The sequence below is a fragment of the Lipophrys pholis genome (genome assembly GCF_963383615.2).
Source record: "Lipophrys pholis genome assembly, chromosome: 14".
In the NCBI taxonomy this organism is placed as follows: Eukaryota; Metazoa; Chordata; class Actinopteri; order Blenniiformes; family Blenniidae; genus Lipophrys; species Lipophrys pholis.
In genome coordinates this window covers 4574885-4597005 of record NC_137633.1, presented here as the reverse complement: position 1 = coordinate 4597005, position 22121 = coordinate 4574885, and the positions used below count along the sequence as shown (strand labels likewise).

The 22121-nt window shown below is 40.7% G+C and overlaps 1 protein-coding gene across 1 annotated transcript in view; it reads right to left on the bottom strand.

Annotated features, from left to right (window-relative positions):
• The window catches only part of nrxn3a (neurexin 3a), a gene marked incomplete at both ends in the record, with an annotated part of 158309 nt that overhangs the window by 46546 nt on the left and 89642 nt on the right, over nt 1-22121 (bottom strand). The window contains 10 exons of the mRNA XM_080479543.1: nt 2755-2928; nt 3703-3893; nt 5731-5991; nt 6271-6391; nt 6657-6776; nt 9142-9168; nt 10893-11096; nt 19386-19769; nt 20521-20668; nt 21555-21848. Coding sequence (XP_080335669.1) covers nt 2755-2928; nt 3703-3893; nt 5731-5991; nt 6271-6391; nt 6657-6776; nt 9142-9168; nt 10893-11096; nt 19386-19769; nt 20521-20668; nt 21555-21848 — 1924 coding nt within the window. The remainder of the gene's footprint in view (nt 1-2754; nt 2929-3702; nt 3894-5730; nt 5992-6270; nt 6392-6656; nt 6777-9141; nt 9169-10892; nt 11097-19385; nt 19770-20520; nt 20669-21554; nt 21849-22121) is intronic.

The window sequence follows — 22121 nt, the reverse complement described above, 5'->3', positions numbered from 1 at the left end:
GTAGGGCGAGTCGGCGACGTCGACAGAATTTGGGGTTAAATAACAATTTATAGCCTACCCGACTGTCATTCGATTTCGCTTACCTCTTGAGTTTTAAGCATTTTGTTTTTCCAATTTTATTGGGATACGTAGGATTTAACTTGATCGGACAGATGATAAAGTCTTTCCTCACACTTGAAATGTTAAATTTGTCCTTAATATTTAAACAGACAATGATACCACTGTAAATACTGGATTTCAGATCGAAGCATGACCAACCATATTTTTGTGTTGCACCTATAACCCTTGTAATCTCTTTTAATAGCAGACATGTACACTTATTTTGTCCAAAATATAAAAAATTGTTCTCCAAGAGCTCTGACATGTTTCCCAAATATCAAGTGGGAACTTACCTGCTTCAGGGACACTGATCAACCAGGTATTCAGATGATTTGAAAGGAACTTTATTGTTTGTCCAGATGTAAACATGTGGCCTTATTTGTAGTTCAATAACCACTGATCATGTTCAGGGTTTCATAATGTAAGACATAATAGTATAAAGATGACTTGTGGGACGGATGTTAGGCGTTGTCCAGCGGTGCAGTACTTCCATCTAGTGATGGCGCAGAGTATTGCCACCGCCTGATCATAAATGGGCTGTGGACAGCTGATTGAGTGAGGAAACAAGTAATGGAAGCTTGTGATGAGATACAGGCATGGACGAAAAAGCAGCTCACATGACGACTTTTCAGCTCATCAGAATGCTTTAAAAAAGAAAAAGAAAAAAACTGCACAAGCACACACAAAATAATGAGACATCAGAATGTCATGGACAAGACCAGCAAGCTGTGATTGATGAATTTTATTTGAAAAAAATAAATAAAATAAATAGATCCACCATTCCTTTCTTACATTACAATGAGCAACATCATGATCAACCCCATTCAGATTGTCACAGCAAGGACAGTACAATACACAGATTCTCTGCTTTGATTGAATTGAGATGTCAGTCAACACATTCATTGGTCCAACAAGGGGCTTTGAACAGTTAATGTAAAAAAAAAAAGAAAACAAATAATAATAATACAGTACACTCAAAGTCCAACTGAATGATTATGGCAAGCAGAAGAAGAAAATAAATGGCAGTACAGCCAATGATTTACATGCAAGCAATAACAGGTTGTGGATGAAGGGCCAGAACCTTTTTTTTTTTTTTTTTTTTTGAAAGAGGATGACAAACAAAAAAAAGAAAAAACAGCCACAAGTAATGAACAACTTGGATATGGAAACATTTTGTCCGCAGTGAGAATCGCTTGCTTTGTGCAAAATGTTTCAACAGCCCATTCTGATGTAGCTGCGCAGGTATGAACGACTGGAAACGGACGCACGGCGTACATCAAAACCTTTGGCAAGTTTCGCTTTGTGCACAAACTGCATTAACTACACGAATCCAACGCTGCTCTAATGTCAAGACCACACGTCAAACTGCAATACGGAGATCACACGACTGACGTGAATCACGTTTTTACTTTGTACTTATGGAATTGACCATTTATCCCTATTTTTGAGAAATGTCCAGCGACACAGTGTCGAGTTCCGACAGCTTTTCGTTATGTGCACAGTCATTATCGTTAACACACATTATCTTAGTTGTTAACACTGAGTGGATCAGTCTAATAACTGATTCACTCAACGGAGTGATTGACTTCAGTTAACATGGAGGAAAATCCTCTGGAAATACATGTATATAATATATATATATATATATATATATATGAAAAATATGGCTGAAATAAGCTGTTAATATCCAGAACGCTGTGTTTGTCTGTGCGGCGACATTTTGAAAACAATATCGGCAGAAACGCCAAAAAATTGGTGTAGTGAGCGAGCCAGGCCACATGTTGGCGCTGTTTGTTTTTGTAATGAAGCAACAGAATCTAATTATTAACGATGGCGAGTTCAGACATTGGTGTGGACACACGATGACGTCGGGTTGTTAACAAGGGTGATTGAAGAACGTGGACGGGGAGTCGCGGCGCTCTGGCGGTGGTGTGCGTGCGCAGTGGCAGCAAAGACTGATTTCATTAAGTTGTGAGTTCCCTTCTTTATACGGAGACGGAGTCTGAGCGTTTCCGAAAAGTTCCACCTTGGGAGCCGTGTTTTCAGAGGCTCTGAGCGACGTTGTCACGCAAACAGACGGCCAAATTGCAATGCAAGTTTTCAGTGTTTACCTGACGGGGTATCAGAGCGCGACACTAACAGTCAGTATAAGCAGAGCGAATGTATTCCGAGTACTGCGGATAATATTGACGTCACTTCTAGTGATGAGGTGCTCCTTGGGTCAACAGGAGTTCAGTGAAATAGAGACGTTGCTGCTGTCGCTCCATATTTGATCGCAACAAAGTCGTCAGGCAAATTCTTGCCAATACGTAGATTCTATTAGGAGAAGAAAAAATAAATAGATAAACTCCTGAGGCTAAATTATGTCGCTGCACAGGCAAAAACTACTCTAACGTCGAGTGTGACGGCGCCGTCAAGTGGACGACCAATGTGGCCGATAGCATGGCGGTGCGGCTGCAGCAGGACCCGGCGGCTGGTTTGCGCTCTAGCGGTGCGCCAGCGAGGCGACAAGGACAGTTATTAGGACGGAGCCACTTCCGTACGGGTGCAGCGCCGACGAGCTACTGTTCGCATTGAGCAGGAAGAAAGGGCTGCTGGAGTTGAAGTTTGTGTCGGAGTAGTCTAAGTCAGGCTGAGACCTGAGGGACGGTGTACCTTCACATCCGCGCTCGATCTGCCCGCTGCGGAACAAGGCGTCGTTGAGGAGATCCGGCAGGCGGCCGTTGAGGTCCACCGACGCCAAGCAGCCCTGGAAGCCCTCCCTGGAGGCCACCAGCTTCGGCAGGCTGCTGTACATGCCCGGGCCCAACCCCGCGATGAACAGTTCACCTGGGGAACAGAGAAAATAGACGCCACCTGTCTCTTAAATAAAGGTGAAAAATAAATCTATCTATCTATTTGATCGTGACAACGCACATTAATCAACAATCATATACAAATTGTACACAAATTGTAAATTATAGCAAAACTGCTCATTTACATCCCGAGGCAGGTCACACAAGCAATACAATGTCTAAAGGAATACAAGAGATTTACATGGAGAAAATGAAACCTCCAGACCTCGGAGGTCCTTCAGGAAGAGGTTTACTCAGTGTCCCTAGAGTCAGAAACAAACAAGGCGAAGCAGCTTTTAGTTCCTACCTCCTCACCTGTGGAACTTCCTGAACACCTGAAGTCTGCTGACACACTCACCTCTTTTAAATCAGGACTTAAAACTTTCTTATTTGCACATGCTTTTCAAATAAACAATAGATTTTTACTTACTTTATTAAATGTACCTTTATCTATCTTAATTAATTAATTAAAAAGGGAGGAAAAAACAACCTAACAACATATAGGTTAAAAGGTTTTTTTCTCTTTCAACCGTCTCCTATACTTGATCATGTGTAATTTTATTTTATTTTTTGACTGTGTTGCATTTGCTCCGTGGATAAAACTGACTGGAATTAAACTGTATCTGATTGGACAGAACCGATCCACTGACAAACGTCTTGGTTGTCCAGCGTTGCCGACTACGATCAGACCCTCCGCCTCGCTCGCCGCTTTTCACCGACCACTAAATCAGACCAGAGGAAAGAAAAAGGTGTCATGTCCGGAGCGTACCTTTCAGGTCCAGGTTCTTGGCCCCATTTATACTCTGACTCGTGGCTGTGGCGTCTACTTTCAGCGTGTGGGTGTTGCTGTTGTCTCGGGTGATGGCCACGTTGTGCCACTGGTTGTCGTTCAGCGCCCTATCGCTCTTGCCCTTGATGAGGTTGGGCCCGTTTCCCAGATCAAAGACGTAGTGGATGTATCTACGAGAAGAATCACCACAAATCAGTAAACGATATATCTTTCATTTCAGTGCTTTATGCTTAGATTTTTTTCATACATTTCGTCTTTGTCTCAGATATCTGAACGGGGAATTCTTGAGTTTGTGACTTTCGGGCAGCTTCAATATGACAATAGTGAGTAAGTGACAGAAAGATACAAGAAATATGAGACTTCACCTTTAACACACAATCTAAGAATGATGCATTCCTTTAAATTCACATTTTCCCACAACAAATAATTCCAATGGGGGCTCAGTGTCAATAAATAAACGTGTTTTATTCCTCAAAACAAGCAAATTAACTCCCTAATTAATTTTCTCTGCCTCGGAAAATTCCAAATTTCTTTTTGGCGTAACTAAAACACAGTCAAGATGAAATATCACAGCATTGTTCATATTTCTTCACCAATTTAATTCATATGTAGAAGCTCCTGCAGATGCTTTGAACTGTGTCCAATCAGAAGGATTTGAACTTCTGGTGACCGAAACAATTGTGAATCCAACATTTAGGAGATAAAATTTCAACTGGTACATGTAAATCCAATATCATCGCCGGTTTCAGTTCTGCTCTTGGTTGCAAACTGTGACCAAGGGATTAGATCGAATGTGCAGTTCATATTAAAGTGTAATCTCACTGAGATAAAGAAGATAGCAACAAGTGTTGCTTTGAACGTGTTGTTTGAAATCCGAAAGCCTCCATTTCATACAATGAACCTAATTTCATGCGATTAACCCTCAAAATGATGCAAACACAAGACATGCGACATCAATGTGGGATTACATGAATAATAATGTGTCAAAGTGCAGTACAGTGCGGTCGGGGCAGGGCCCCATCACTGTACCTTCCCAATAAGATACTGTATTTTGGGAAATCTTGCAAAAACAAATCAAACTATGGCCAAAACAGGTTGAAGACGTATCCTTGAAAAAGGAAACGGTTGCTTTAAATGCATAGTGTAACTGTTAGCTCTCTCTGACATAACATATAAGCAAAAAAAAAAAAAAGTTCAGTAAAAACTAATTATTACCTGTACGTACATGGTTAATGTGATATGATTTCAGTGTTACCAGCACTCTAGCAATCTAGAAATGCTTATTTTAGTAGTAAACAATTCTTCTGCACATGCATGAGCAGACGTACAGGAGCAACAATGGCGGCCGACAGAGTGTCTCCCTGCTGGAGCCTTTTGAGACTAAACGTTTTCTTTTGTCAAATTGGTACAAACTTATGTAATGATAAAAAAAATTTTTTTTGAAGTATTCTTGTTTTTGGAATTGAATTGATGATTAGAATTGTCTGGATCTCTCCTCCTCCTTATAATCAGGATTTAAGGATTATTATCTAATTTAGCATTTGTGTTTATTTAAGAACGTCAACCACGGACAATATTCTTTTGTTTGTTTAAATAAATTGTGCATCTTTATTTTGAAACCTGGAAAATCTACACGTGAGAAATCTCCTCCTCAAAGGACATTTTTACCACAACCCTCCCAGTCCACATTCTCCTGGGACTTGGTACTTTTATAGTCAACAGTCTCCGGAATAACAATCCAAACTGGCTGTCTGTAAATACTAACGTCTGTGTACTTGCCATTGTTAATGTTTTTTAGCATATTGGTCTCTGCGTGCATGTGTGCATGCTTTTATTCCCCCCCCAAAAAACAGTGCCAACTTGTGGCCTGGCCTGCTAACTACATCGTTTTCTGTCTTTTCCATGTAAACACAAATCATTTTTTAAAATGTTGTCACGTAAACAGAATCAGAAAACCGTTCGTACCATCTTTAGTTTCCATGAAATGAAGAGTGACCTTGAACCTACCCCTTCACCAGCTCCACGGCGATAAAATCGTTTCCGTCTCCGGAGTTGAAGAGTATGAATCCGTCCGGCGAGGTGGTCTTGAATTGGAAGAAGAGGTGCATGGACGTGTACGCCTGGAGAGTGGCCAGGCTCAGGTAGCTGCTCTTGGACTTGAAGGTGACGGGGTCGGCGATGATGGAGCGGACCCCGAAGCGAGCGTTGAGCTCGCAAAAGTCAATGTCACCGTTCTTGCACAGGTCAATGTAGAGCATGCCATTAAATCTGAGGACGGGGAAGAAACACGGTCTTAAAAATACCGTTTGACCTCTTCTCCGAACAAGACGTGGGACAAAGATGGCGACCGCTTGGATGAATAATACCATTTTAGCTACCGTCTGTCTAAATCAAGCCTGATATTATGAACTCTTTTATAAGTACTTAGAGCAGTAGAACTGGGATCTAACCCATAACATATGCCAAGATAAAGAAATATATTTGACAACATAATCAGCAGTTCACAGCATGGTATTTCGAAGCACAATGGCGAGTGGCAGTGAGTACCTGAGGCTCTGCAGGTGACCGATGAAGCTGGACGGGATGCTGGAAACAAAGCGGCGCTCGGTCATGATGCCCGTTTCGATGTTGTGGAACTCCAGACGAGTGTGGTCGCCCACCATTTGTCCTGGAGACGGGGAGGGTGGAGGGGATGGGTTGAAAAGAAAGACAAAAACCGAAAAGAAAAGAGAACACTGTCTGACACTAACACAAAAGGGCTGATTTAAGGAGAAGATTACATTAACAGTATTAGATGACTGCGAATTGTCACTGAGAGGTTTTTTTTTTCTTGGTTTTTTTTGCAGTTGTATGGATTTTCTACGGCAAGACACCAACACTGAGGCTTTAGAAAGCAACACTAAGAACATGTCCAGGGATTTGCAGTTAAGTACCTTCTGCTACATCATCGTCAACCGTTAGCTTGTAGGTTTTGCCGCGGCGCACCACACGCACTGTATGCCATTCATTATCATTGAGCTTTTGCCCGGCATACAGGGTCTCCGGTCCCTTGCCTGAGAACAATGGTCAGTCACAGAGTTAAGGACATCCTGAGCCTAAAACCAAGCCTTTGTTTTCCCACTTGTCAGAATAGAGTCGCTGACTTGAAGTTTACTTGTTTTTCAAGCATTAAGTCGCTTGTCAGTTTTCAAATGGAGTCTTAATTTCTTTCGGAAAACAAAGGCCTGGTTTAGACATTAAATTACAGAGTGAAAATATACAAGATACTTGACATCCGAGCTCTAATAGGAAAACCGGTCTACCACACCCAAAACAGGGTCATAGTTTGTGCAGAAAAAGGGCAACTGAAGGAGAAACTATTGCTTTTACTCACCCGAGGCTAAAAGATGTCTTTTTATTTATCCTCTTTCTTTACTTTCTCTCTGTTTTATAACTCATATTACATGAGAATGCAGGTCAAGCAAACTGGACACCAGTTTATTAACACTACAAATGTCAGTTCATCTACATTGTGGACTTTGACTTTAAGCATGATCAGTTTAGCCCATTTCAAAACATAACGTTTAATTTGTGTGCATGTCGTTTTAAAAAGAGGTTCAATGAACACCTTTTGTATCTTTATTCACTATATTGTGCTTCTGAACAATCAATAAGTTGTTTTAAACCTGCAGTATGTTGTCAGCACATTAAACTCGCCTGGTATTTTCCAGCTATTTTGGCTCAGGCTACAGATACACAACACATTAGGTGTGCATTCATTTGCTGCACCACCGGACAGCAGCAGCAGCAGCAGCAGCAGCTTAATGACTGTACCTGGGACAAGAACAGGAACCTCATAAACAGGAGAGCATCACAATTTGTACTTTTACTACAGTTGAAAGACCCAGAACATCCAGGATTAAACAAACATGTCAGTCCTGTCCAACTTGGAATAAAAAACGCTTGCGTGCGCCTAATGTGATAATCTGATCAAATGTTTTCCATTGTTAGAGGGAATGAACACAAACTGTGTCTTTTGTTCTATAATACAGAAAAGGGTCAATTTGATGTTTACATTTATTTTCTGTTGTCTAATTTTATCATCTCAGAAAGTACGATCTACTGTACTATAATCTACACACTGAAACTGGTTGAATGTTGGCGAGTTTCAAATGTTTTCTATTGACTTTATTAGTATTAGTAGAGTTGAATTTTATGATCAGATGTGCAAATTGAATTATGAATTATTTTTTTTCATTCTATTTCTGAGGGGTCTATTATCTCTGTATTTGAAGTGGATTGTGGCAGAGAAACTTGTTCGACTGAGGAGGAAACATACATTTCCCTAAGGAGTGCCTGACATTTTCAAACAACCGGGGAGGGAAACAAACCTGCCAGAGACCTGTCGTATTTCACTTCTGTCAGAAGTGATAAATGTAAGCGTGTGACTGGCACTGTGCACTCCTGGAAATACCAGGCTGTTGTCGAGAATAATAGGATGCCATCAGAGCATAAACTGAGGCGGTGGTTGGACTTTCCAGCAGTGACAGTGATCCCGAACGCTCGTCGAGGCCAACAAAAGATCGGTTCAAGAGTTTTGGCTAAAGAGTCCTGAGAGGTTGCGCGATTGTATAACCAGACAAATACATTTATATGTGACATTAACAGGTTTAAACAAATGCTAACTGAGCTGTTTCAATTGGATTGTATGACCTTTCCTTATTCATATTCATTTAATTGATGCTAAAACTGCATGTTGCCTTTTCCCTGACACAAACATCCTTCTAAACAGACGGCGACCCAAACTCATTCACTGCAGTTGATCCTTCCAAAATATCTGTTGAGTCTCGAGGCGATTATCAAAATCAAGCGCTAATTGTCAACAGTGATAAGTAATCCTTTGTAACATTAAGTATTCTTTTGCTAGGATGTAAAAACATATCAACAATCAGATTAAAGCCAGTGGAGATGCACCAATCAGGAGGAGATTACCCAGGTTTCTCCATTACTGAAACGAAGGGTTTATAGACACATAGATATCCTATTATTTAGTCTCTTTAGTTGATATTGCATGTTATATTGTTGATAATACAACCAAGAAATACTCATTACTAAACACTGATTGCTAATATTTTGTCTAATGTCAACACTTGTGATAAAAGTCTAGGTGTGGTGGTAAACAATGCAAAGTCATAATAGCATCTATCGCGAGTATAGAAAGAGAAAACAGGCCCATCTTCAGGAACGTCTTTAGACTGAGGCTTCCTGTTGGATTACAATTCAATCTCATCCTCCTCCCTCCACATCATAGCCTAAAGTAAGCCTGGAGGGCAGTGCAGGGAGCGCAGCTTAAGAAAAATGCATCTCTCTCCGTCAGAAAGCAAAGCATCAACACAGCATCAACACAGGAAGCAAAATGAAACTTGAGTGTTAACTTACTGGAGTTACAGTTTATCCTGATACAGTCTAGATGGGGAAGAATAAATGACAGATGAAATTGCATCCTTCAAGGTTACTGCTGCAGACATCCAAAAACAAGAAGTCCACCCTTCCGGGGACGTACACATGCAGGAGGGTAGCCATTTTATCCCTCTGGTTTTAATGTTTAACTTTAATCAATCAGAAAGTAAACAATGCATTGTTACACTTTTTAAAACAAAGATACATTTCCAAATTTCATCGAAATTTCGGTTGGTTTTTTTTTTCCTTTAGGCAATACATAGTAAAAATGGCCACTTGTGTTACCAGCTACATGGGTTTTCCAACCCAACACTGACTTTGTAACTTTAAATTTAAATATTGACATGAGAAAAGTCAAAGTCTCTGGCTCCAAAGCTTTTGCACCGGTGAGGTTGCAGTAGCCATTTATTTTAGAGCCACAAATCTTTGAAAAGCCAAGTGGAGCACTGGCTTTACGAGCGACAACTGTGATCGCGGTACAAATTGAGTTTGGAGGCGAGGCCGGAACCGCGGTGAGGGTTGGTCACCATGTGGCTGGTGGTTTCATGTGTCGTCAACCGCAACAGAAAAGTGGGAGCAAACAGCCAACGATCCAATCAGCACCAGCACCATGCAGAGGCACAGGAACCCCAACCGTCGAATCTGCAGTACTATCCTGCTCCTGTAGGTGTCGCTAACCAAACACAGTCAAAGGCTACGACTTTAAATGTTTCGTGTTTGAGAAGAAGAAAAACAAAAAAAACGTTCATGAGATCACGAAATGCTAAGAGTCATACAAGCAATGACCAATTGGAACTGAAAATATGTTTTTGACAAGAATCTAGCATATGTTTAATAACGCTGGCTATAATTAGTGAGAGATTTAAATACAAACACCAGCTTATTGGTTCTTAGCACTACCATTTACTCGTACAGATGTTCAAATACACGTAAGCAAGTTGAAAATGGAGGTTGTTGGCCCATGCCACACTTTATTCTTTTGCTGATTGTTTCAAAGTGTTTGGAAAAACTTGGGGTCGCAGCCAGCTGCAGGTTTTGCTGGGCTCTGTTCTCGGGCTGTTCACCTGACGGGCCGCAGGCTTAAGGCCTTTGAAGGGGTGAATACCATCTTTTGACAAAGCAGGATGGAGAATGGAGTTGACAGGTGATTGAAAATAAAAGGAAAAAAGAAAAGAAAATAGAACAAGACACTGAAAACACACAGATTTCCATCAAAAAGATATCATTGTTAGGGATGAAAAAAAGAGAAGAAAAACACCCATATCAACAAGAAGGTGAGAGGGGGAAACTGCTTGATGGCGAATAAAAAACATGAAGTTAGTGGGAATCCAAACATCCGTCACCTTATAATGTTTCAGCACGCTATACTTTAAAAAATACTTCATTACAGACTAGATCCAGTTTGTCAGTCATATTCTACTGTGTGATCATCCGAATGTTTTAGGAACAAAATTCTATACAGGTTCAGCGTCGACACGTTAGTAAGTAAATAGTTGTTACACCCATGCAAAAAGAAACATAGACACTCTGTTGTCTGTGTTCTGAAGTTGGTTAAAAGGATTGGTACTTGTGAGTAACTGATGTGTTGTGCACAAAAAGAGAGAAGGAGGAGAACAGAGGAGAGAGGTTACCGCTGGACGGGTAACCTTCTCGGGGTGAAGGTGGAGGTGTAAAAGGCCGATGGTTTGGTGGGTGGGTGGCTATGTAGGGGGGGTGGGGGCATACGATACCTAAGTTGACCGTGAGTTTGACGCGACTCCCGTCCAACTCCAGCCGGAGCGTGTCGGCTGAGTCCCGGGAGGTGGTGGCCATGAGGAGGCCGTACGCCCGCTGGGAACGGAAGCGCAGGGAAACGTCCTCCGCCTCCGTGTGCATGACGTTCGGCATCACCACCTTCATGTACATGCTGCCGTCGTAGGACAGGATGGAAGCCTCTGCGTGGGGAAAGTCCAGAGCGCAGAGGAAGATGCAACGTTAGAACGAGCAGCTGCAACTAACGGCAGGAAATAAACTCCGTCTTAGTTAATCGTCTGTTCAGTAACAACGATTTTCCAGTGATCGGCCACGATGGTCTCTTTTCTATTTCTTTTTTTTTTTTTTATTCATCAAGTCATGTGACATTTCAAACATTTTGTGCAATCACATGCACCACCTATATCCCTATATGCACACACGCACGCACACATACACACACACATATATACGTATATATAAACACAAAATTTCAAGGTTCAAACAGCGCTCCCTTTCCCAATATACCTGTTCACACCCAAACCCTATATAAAAACATAAAAACTTTAAGTCCAACCTTCCTACAGAATGACTGTAGGAGATGTGTGGATGGAAAGCCAAACTTACTTCAGGCATTAATTGTATACTCAGTAGGCAATATTGGGTGGCGATAATAATTGGTTTCTACTGCTATGCAGATGACAAGCATGTCTATTGATAGATGAAGTCGATCATCGGTGAGTAAACCGTAGTGCCGGGGTGAAAATCTGATTTTCCCAAAGGGACACACAAAATAATAGCATTTCCTAATGAGAGTCGAGACATGGAATTTCATGGAACGCTTAGTGAAATTTGAGTAGCTGCGTTATTCTATTAACTGTCTTGTTTGTTCACTATGAAACACCAATTTAGCAAGGTAACAATTGCTTGACATAACCAATAATGTAATAATGGCTATTAACGTAAAAAAAATGTGACCATTCCAAATATGATAAAGCAAATAATAACAGGAATTTTAATTCGAATCAGGATTTCTCAGTGGCACCCTGAGGGCCGGTCAAGCAGCGTTAGAGGCCCACATACAGTCCGCGGGCCTTATGACGCTTATGGTTGCTTCTGTTGTGACTTTTATCGTTCTCTAAATGCATGGCTGTCCACTTCTAAATCTGGTTCTACTCAAAGTTTGAGTGAAAATTTTCCTCTGACAAATAAACAACGTCCTCAAGCTCAATGTTACAGCCTGATTTTCTTGTCTTCATGTCCTCAGTGGGGCTTCACGGCTCCTCTCAGCTCACCATAATTGCTTGTAACACAGCCAGCGATGAGGTCTTCGGCCCGTGCTGTGTGTTCACTTTGCTTTTTTTTTTTGTTGTTGTCATATTCAGTAATCAAGCTCATGAAAACCACATCTGTTTTACTTGGCCTTGCCATTGCTTATATTATGGTTGGTAAGCGGCTGTAAGTTGTAACAGCACGCCCACTGTGACTTGGCAATTTTCTCAGACTGTAAGAAGATGAACTGAAGACTCTTTCAGACTGTAACGTAAAGACAACAGATCTGTCATGTTTGTCGGGTACACTTCTGGAATATCCAGGTTGAAGGATGTCAACATTATACTATATAGCATGAAGATGAAACTTCAGATGTGGGAGAGACTGGAAAGTTGGAAAAGCAAAGCAGTTGATTGTCTTGTGTTGATGTCATGGAAGTCGTTCAGTCTGCGCTTGTTTTCATCCTAACATCAGGTTTTCATATTCCGGTTTGAAACGGTGCGGAAAAAGACGCGTGAAATAGAGAATGAATCTAAAAAGTTGGCTTCACATGTCAATGAAAAGCACACTGTGTGCTTCAGATTTGCTGTGAAAGTCCCATCGAGGAGAGATTCAGTTGATCAACATCTGTATTCTGTTGATGAAACACACAACATGACAATGTGTAGTCTGGAAGGGAGACTGGTCAACATGATAAATATCTCCCATAAATCACTGGTAGTGAATGGCCTGACCTGGGCGAGGCTTTCTTTAAATCCACCTTGGAATATATCCCTGTTATCTGGAGTTTCTAATTTTAACCTTTTTTTCCACTGTCTGCTGTAGTTTTACAAGAAATCACCAAGTGAGCAAAGTTGATTCTGCTTTAAAATGAGGATAAAGTCACGGCAAGTTGGTGTTTTCTTCTACACAGAAAAGTATTAACAACAAAAGTTGGATTCTTGTATCTTCAGCAGCTATCTTGAGTCAGACATATCGATAAATCTGCAGCCTCTGATTTGAAATTTGTCACAGCAGACCGGCCTGCCGCCCTCTGTGTTTCCCACTGCTAATTCACTTTCAGATCAAACTCCGATAAACAATATCGCCCTGCAATTTTTTGTTCATATCAGACCGGCCTGTTATAAATTGATATTACATTCCGGCTAATTTCCTTTGTCACGACTTTACTTTACCCACATCTTTGAGGCCGACCACCAACTCTTCTCGGTTCGTACCGTCAATTAGAAGAGAGCCGTGACTGCCAGCACCTAATCGCTGCCAAAAGTGGAGCTCCTGAGCGTACGCCTCATTTATTTGGCTCCAGGAGTCGTAGAGTAACCTTTGCGTATGAATCTCTTTTGTCCAGGTCCTCATTTGACGGCGACACACTTCTCTGTACTTCAAGTTGGCTTTTACTCACTGTATTTGGCGCATGGGAACATTTATAGAGATCAGTGTAACCCTGAACTAACCAACACGTGGATAATCAAAACGACTCGTTATATTTCTATCAGAGAAGTTCATCTTGAAATTTTAGCATCACAAAGCTGAAAATTCCCAAGGGCAGGTGACTGGGGCCAATTTTGGTGATGATGTAACATTTCATCCAGCGCTGGCTGCCGTTTCCTTGCATTCTGCCGGCATCACTCAGAGGTGATTATTTGTCCTGTCGCTGCAACTTAATATGATAAATGATCTAATAATATGCTGAGGCATTATGTGTCCTCTAAATGTCCTTCCTTTTGGTTCAACTGCTTGACCAGACAACTGCAGGCCTACTGACTGGCCACTGGGTGGCGACACAGTCCAGCAGTCTGCTGAGAAATTCTACAGGTATTGGCAGGAAGTGGGATCAAGAGTCACAAAAAAAGAAAAGAAAATGGATTTGAGAAATAGAAAATGAAGATATACAATAGGAAATATTCTGAACATGAAACCTAAATCTCAATTTGATCTTAATGTTATTGTAAAGACTGAAGATTTGACCATTACACAGCTGGGAGCCCTTCACTAAACACCCCAGGCTCACCGATTCACTTAGAAGCTCATTTGATTGATGCAGAGAAAATGCTGGAACATCTTTCCCTCCATCTTGTTTACCTTTGTCAAAGTGCTCGAGTCTCAACCAGGCAAAAAAACACACACACGCACATCCCCCTCATCTACCCATCCATCTTCTATACCACCTTATCCAACTTATCCAACATACATGTGAGGCTGATTAGGGATTCCTAACCGCCTGTAGGTGTTTATTGTGAGTGTTATTATTGGTTTCCCTGTTATGGACTGATCACCCGAGTCTATCCTCCAAATGTCCACGAAGGATTACTAAAAAGCTGCAAGTAATTCACCTCTATGTTAAATGGGGAAACGTATGAATCAGATTCTCTGATCCACTTTAAGATTAAGCACTTCATGGAATAAAACACATTACTCATATATAGAGACAAGTTGAAGTTTCAATCATTTTTTGACATGAATTTATAATAGGTGTAAGATGATACATGTGACATTTACAACAGTTGTAGACTATAGATGAAGATTTAGATATTTAAAATGTAAATCTTTTTTTAAGGATCATAACATGTAAATCAAGAGATGGGAACACATTAAAATGCAGGTCAAGAGGTATATAAAAAAGATTAATATATGTAGTATGGATATGTTTCGTGGACTATGTCAGCATTTTGATCTCACAAAAAGGTTTTTAGATCTTTTTGTAGCTTCTCAAATCTCAGACTCTTTCGGATTCTGTTCAGTTTAATCTCATATTTCTGTGGCAACGTTAGGGGGAAGTTAACGGTGTGCCATCCCAAGGTGACTTTATTCTGGGGCACTGTTGCGCACATAGAAAAGCACTCCAGTAAATTGTGTTTGTCATAAAAACTAGGCTGCCCACACAAGATTAAATGAACATACAGTATATCAATCCCCTAAGATTTTAAAGTGTCCGTACAGGAGTGGCTCAGTGTGTGTGTGCGTGTGTTCACATGCAGTACGTGTGTCAGACTCCGTGCTCGACTGGACATGAAATAAACAGGCGTGTTTGGTTGGAGGGACGCCTGCCACTGATGTCTAATTGACAAGGTGTCAGATTACAGGCGCGGCGTAATAAACACAATTTAAATTCTCATTACCGCACCGAGCTGAGCTGTCAGATTAACTCCGACATGTCATATTTCCTGGACGGAGCCGTGTCTGCGCGTGCGTGATGACCTGCACGCGAAATGGTCTCTCTATAGCGTGGCCAAAGGACTGACACACTTAATGCCCACTGACCTTGAGAGCCATGTCAGGATCACATGTAAAATAGAGCCTGATGTTTGTGTGTTTTTGTGAAATATGTAACATGATACTGCAGAAAGGTAGGTTTACTATGACTTATGGAGGACCAGCAGAGAGTCCGGGGCATGGCTTTAGGCGGAAAATATTCTGGGTGTCCAAAATTGTTTTGGTCCATGATCGTATCAAAATCAACAATGAAAATCGTGAATGACGTACAGATATCCAAATGTGTCAATATTCTGGAAATTAAAAATTAGATAACTCATAGGTCCATAGAAGTAGTCCCACCTGTGTGGATTCTGCATATATATAATTCCTCAGGCATCTTGGAGAGAAAATTCCTCCTCTCTGCTTCAGCATTTGAACGCATCATGATGAGTCAGAGAATTATGAACCAATCAATTTTAAAAAGTATATGCCACATGGTATCAATTGACCAATCACGTTGCTCATTACTGGGCGGAATACAAAAACGTTAGTCGGTCGTGAGTTGTGTACACGAGCTGATAATTTGCTACGTTTTGGCGAAAAGTGATGGATTTTGACGAAATTAGGCGGTGGGAAGTAGTGATGGACAGTATACACATATTTTACACGTCCGCCATTTTTTCATCCGTCTTTTCCAAAAATTCACCATCCAATTGACGGCTGGACGGCTCGCTGTCTAAAACCATGGTCCAAGATGTCCCTGCACTAGATTTTGTGAGTATATATGGATGAGTTTATTGTTTTAAGGCCCCCAATGGGATGCTTATATAGCATTTATATATGAAGACATAGGAATGACAAGACTTATCTAACACTTTCAGCATGTCTTTGAATTGAGGGGAAAAGCTGTGGTAAATGGCAAAAAAACAACAAAAAACTGTACACACAGTACAGTGAAGGTAAAAAAAATTTAAATTTCATGCTACACTATTGCAATAAACGGCACATCTGAATGTGATTATTTAATATTAGTTTGCTCCTTTATTGGTGTTTATAAATCAGTTGTATTTAGACCAACAGAAGGTCAGCCTCACGCTGACAGACTGAGGTGTGATATACTTCTATGAGCCACGATATTTTCCCAACTCCATTACTGGACTAGTTAGTGCGACTGCATTTTCTTGTGCCGGACAAATTGGAGCAAGTCACAGCCAAAGACAAATGGCAGATAACGCTATGCAGAGCGGTAAACACTAACTGGGTAAACAGCACTACAGCGCCAAGATATAATGGCTGCCATATCTCAAATTCTCACACACACACACATACACACACGTAGACACAAACACACACGGTCATGTCTGCAGTGTTTTTATCGTTTCATCACATTACACTGATAAGCATTTATTCCCTGGAACCACACCTTAAAGGTACAGCATGTGTAACTTTGAGTGAGGTCTTTTTTTTGTGCACTGTGTGGCAGTAATGAGTCACAGTTGCCACCTAAAGGTAAATAATGTGGATTTCTTGTAGCTTCTTCAGTTGCTCGACTGGCAGGAGCCAAGTAGAGGATTTGTCCCAGACACTATCAGCATGTTACTGTATGTCTCTATCAGGAATTATATTTTCTATATTTTTGTCTTCTTTCACTATGAAGGTAATGTAAGTGGAACTAAAATAAATTTGCATCTCATTTCTGATGTAGCCGGTAATATTTGTTGATATTCTGGCCCTGAAAGTGTTTAGTAAGGCTGTCAAAGTTGCACTTATTGTATTTGTTTATTTGGACGGGACAGTGCATGTTAATGAACAAGCCATCTCCTCACGAGGTTACCGTAAATATGCCAGGTTTAGCAATTTCCATTCGTTGTCTCACATAAAACCATACAAGGTTACTAACATATATAAACAATAAAAACATATAAAAGCACTAAGGTAAAACAAAGACAAAGACAATAAAATAATTCTTCCTAAAAACCTACCATAATGTGAAAATATTGAAGTGCTTACTCAGCAATCTGACATAGGTTTTTAAATATATTTCAAAGTGCATGATTTTCCTGGTGATCACATGATTGCTTGTTAATCAGCCATATCTTGTACTGTTTTATTAAACCAACAAAGGTGGATCTTTCTCGGGTAACTGGAGATATAGTATTCCAGTTTGAACAACCTTTAACTGATAAGGCATTCTGGGCAAAGGAAGACTTTCTAGATTTAATTTCACAATCACCCCTGGTGGTTGACCTGGTATTAGTAAGACTTTTTTGATCAAATTCAACAGTGGCGGTGGGGCCATCCCATGCATGGGTTTGTTTATTAGGCAGGCAAATTTAAATAATTAAAAATTCTCAAAGCTGACTTGACGTGTATTAATCTATCATCATGATTAATCTGATTTCAAATTTTAATGCAATTAACCCATCTGCAGTGTAGAATGAAGGTACATGTTCACAAGATCCGTCAAATTCTTGCATCCCATTCATTGTCTATGTGTAACGCATCGCGGTGCATGCTGGGTGCAGTGTGGCATGTTTCGTTTGCGGCGCAAATGTTTTCAGAAATAGTTCTCGCTGGAGCAGACAGCCCCGAGTGACACGTTTCCTCTCAAACAATGTCAACAAGGTAGTTTGTAGATGACTAAAAAATGTGTAGTGTTAATGTGGATGAGTGTTTGTTTCGAAATATGTTTTTTTGTTAACATGAACTGTTAAAGGTGTTTCATAAACATGTAGATATCCCCTTTAGTCTTTTGGCTGTTTGCTCAGGCAAAATGAAACGTGACTAATATAGATTAAAAATGAATGAGATTTAATTGCGATTAATCCACAGCAACCCTGTAATTAATCAGATTAAAATTTTTAATTGTTATACAGTACAAGTATTTCGATTTGTGATATTTTAGTGGTAGAAGAAGTACTTCTGGCAGATTTTGACTGAAACATTGACATTCAGGTTGTTTTGGAATATTTTCATTCCAAAATATTACATTAGATATAACATTACTACTGCTTCATTTACTTGAAACCCTCACAATAACCCTAAACTGCATACATTCCGCCACTACTAACTGTATTTCTTTTTGTCCCTAAAATTTAAAAACCAACAAAACGTGTACTAGACTACTGGTGTGAATTCATCCAGACTCTGGATCTTTCTTTGTAAAGTGTCATCACTGCCTTCCAATCACAGCATCGACTGGTTCTCTGTAACACTGGTTATCAATATCATGGCTCAAAATGAATATTAATTAACATTAATATGATCATTATATTAAAAGATTACCCACAGGAAAATAAGACACAATCACGTGTCTAAAATACATAAAAGGAAATTACATTAATGAAAAAATATTATCACAAAATCCTGACTATCTAAGTCCCATAATGATTACATTTAATTATTTCAATGGTGTATCTCCTGCAAAATAATTCAAGGTGATATGTACACCTCCCCCATATCAGATTAACCCTTTAATGCCCTGCAACTTTTCCTTTCAGAAGTAAAAAATACTTGGGGGGGGGGTTATTACGCAGTGTCCACTAAATGAAGGCAGAGGAAGGAAAAAAGGTACTATAGATGGAGAGATATGATCAGAAATCTGTTATTTGATATGCCGAAAGCAGTGGAAGCAATTTGTGAGGGTTAGCGATGTGGAAATTAGTTTTGAACCTTAATCAGTCTGTATGAAACAGTGGAGACGCTGCGATGGAAGGTGGTCAGGAGGGCAGTCTGACTGGCGCACGGCGAGGCCGGAGCGGGCCAACGTGGGCACGACGTGTGACTGTCAAAAACCACAATGAGTCCCTCAGTCCGCACTCACAAGCTCACAATCACATGAAGTAACTTCTGCGTCGGTCGATAATAACCTGTACCTGTTCAGTCAGTCTACAACCACAAGATTCTCCATCATAAATGTTGCAGTGCCTCTTCTCTGTTGTGTTTTTTTGTTTTTTTAAACCTTCGTTTATGGACAATAGGTTGTATGAATGATATATAAGAGGAAAAGGCCTTTGCACACTTACCCCTCTCACAAGTACGTGACCAGAAGCCCGTGCCCGTGCAGTCGCAGATGAATCGATTCCAGCCTTCCTTGCAGACGCCCCGGTTTTTGCACGGGTAACTCTCGCACTGCTTGCCCTGCTGCTTGTTACACGAGGGCTTGATGCCGGCGCCGTTCTGATTTTCGGCGATCTGCCGGATGTCTTTGCTTCGGCCGTCGATGAAGAGGTCGCGGATGCAGCCCACGTAGCCGTAGTTGAGCATTGCTGTCCAGAGCTCGGTGGGCAGGATGAGGTTGGTGCGGTCGTTTGGAAGCCCCCCCAGATACATGTCGCCCTCCAGGTCCAGGATCTCGCTCTCGCCACTGGCCGTGAACGGAGTGCGTCTGCTGTTTACAGAGATGGTGCCTGAGGACAAGGCGGGAGGACGAGGAGGCGGCGTCAGGTACTTTGAAGCACGAGTCCCAGTAAACTCAAAAGTATGCTTCACCGTGGAATTTTCACGAGTTCCCTCTTTACTCCACATTCCATAGAGAGAACTGGACTTGGGATTAGAAGTCGACGGGTTCAAATCCCACAGTGGACGAGTCACCAGACCCTTGAACCCCCAACAGTCCACAGGAGAACCGGTACCGTGTGTGAAATGTGGCTGCTCACTGCTTCTATTGCATGTCAATCTGGGCCACCTGAGGCAATATATTGACAATTTGACTATTCTGTCTAGTTTCTAGAATTAGGATTAGTGTTTCTAAATCCTGTTTCTTTTGTGTGTTTTTAACTTTCATGAATTTGTTCTCGAGAAAATATTGATTAACCAAACAAATGCGTGTCAACAAATAAAAAGTAAAAATTTGAAATAAAAGTTGAAGTTTTTATTGTCACTTTAACGACAATACAATTATTGTTATTAACTGACAGTCTATTGAATACTACAACAACTGCTCTAACCTCCAATACTACTGGTAGTAGGAATATTCTATATTCTATCTAACAGTTATTGATAGAACCTGGACTGAATCACTGTATATATTAAGTGGCTTCTATGGCTATCTGTATAGATTATGGAAATTAGACCTTCCTGTGTATTCAGAAAGATGTTTCTGACTTATTTTGGTGTTTAACAAAGGCTTGTTATGAAAACTTCATCAAGTTAACTGACCTGAGCGTCCGTCTCGCTGGATGTCCACGTGATACCAGGCTCCATCGTTCACCTTCGACTGTGTGGCTTTCACTTTGATAGTGCCTGAGCCCATGTCCAACAGCAGGTAGAGGCTGCCGTCCAGCAGCTCCACTGCAAAGAAATCCACCTGGAGCAAGACAGCACAGATTCCTACATTTCTTCAAAGCAAAAACGTGTTGGATTGCTCATTAGACACAACATTCCATTCACTTTAGGAGGAAATTACAAGTGAAAGTAAAATTTTTGGGATCCCCAGGGGATCTCAAGATGAGCTATAGCTGATCAAGAGACGATCACTGAGAGGAGCAATCAGCACCGGATATGCTCAAACAGTTTAGGTCATATTTTCACACAAAATATCTAAATTCTATAATCTGTTAGTATGACTCAAAATAATCTAGTTGAAGAACTGGGAGACATATATGATATCAGTATTAATGGTATAGAAACTGGTAATGTAATAACTGTCGCTAACCTAATAAATGTGGCCATTTCGAATGTAATAAAGCCAATAACCTGACAATATAATAAAACAGCAAAGGATTTTTAACAATCATAATTGAAAGAAGGTGCTAAAAGGGATTAGTAAGTCTCCTCAATGATAATATTCCCTCCACTATACCTATTCTTCTAAGTAAAACTGAACAAAATCTGCAAATAAATATGTTGTTTCCAAGAAATGCAGTCTTATATATGCATTTATTTATTTTTTACAATATTGGCTAAAGTTATTACACATCCAAATGTTTATTTTTTAATTCCCATTCCTTTATATGATAACTTATTCGATTATTTGCAAAATGTTATGATAAATGGCTCAAATATCTTATTATACTTTTGACAGGTCATCACATTACATTTGAAATGAATTTGTTTCATTGAGTACATGTGTAATCAGCTCAAAGCTTTGAGAACCACAAGAAATAAAACTAGTAATTAATTGATGGTAACTTTAAGTCCTACATTCGTTCATTCAGTGGGCTTCTCTTGCACTACGGGGATCGTGTACCGACCTTGGTGTTCTTCTGGCTGCGCGCGGCGTCTTTGCGCTCCTGCGGTTTGCCGTGGGTAAAGAGGATGAGGCCGTTGGGCTCGGTCGTGCGGAAATCGAAAGAGATGGAGCCCATCCGCTTGGTGTTCCACTTCGGGAGGCTGATGTACGCCTCTGGAGTCTCAAACGAAATGGGGTCCAGGGTGGCCACGTTCTCACACTTGTAGGACACCTCACCTTGGATCTTCATCTTCGGGTCGACGATTCGAGCCAGGCGGGACAGCTCCAGGCGGATGTCATTGTTTTTATACACCACCTGTGGTTGGTTAGGAAGAGGAGTTTGTCATTCTTCCGTTTTTCTGGCTTCATAAACAATGTCCCGCCATCACGGGAAAAAAAACCAAAATAAAATAGTGTGACACATTTCGGTTAAGTTACAACAATTAAAATTATGCCATCAAACCAGGAAAGACCTCAAAATAACAAGAATGTTATCAGCATTTTCCAGATGAATGCTTTTCTGTGGTGAGGACATTTTATTCAGGCACTCATTAATTTACAAGCCTGTCTATTCAGACCGAAAATTGGT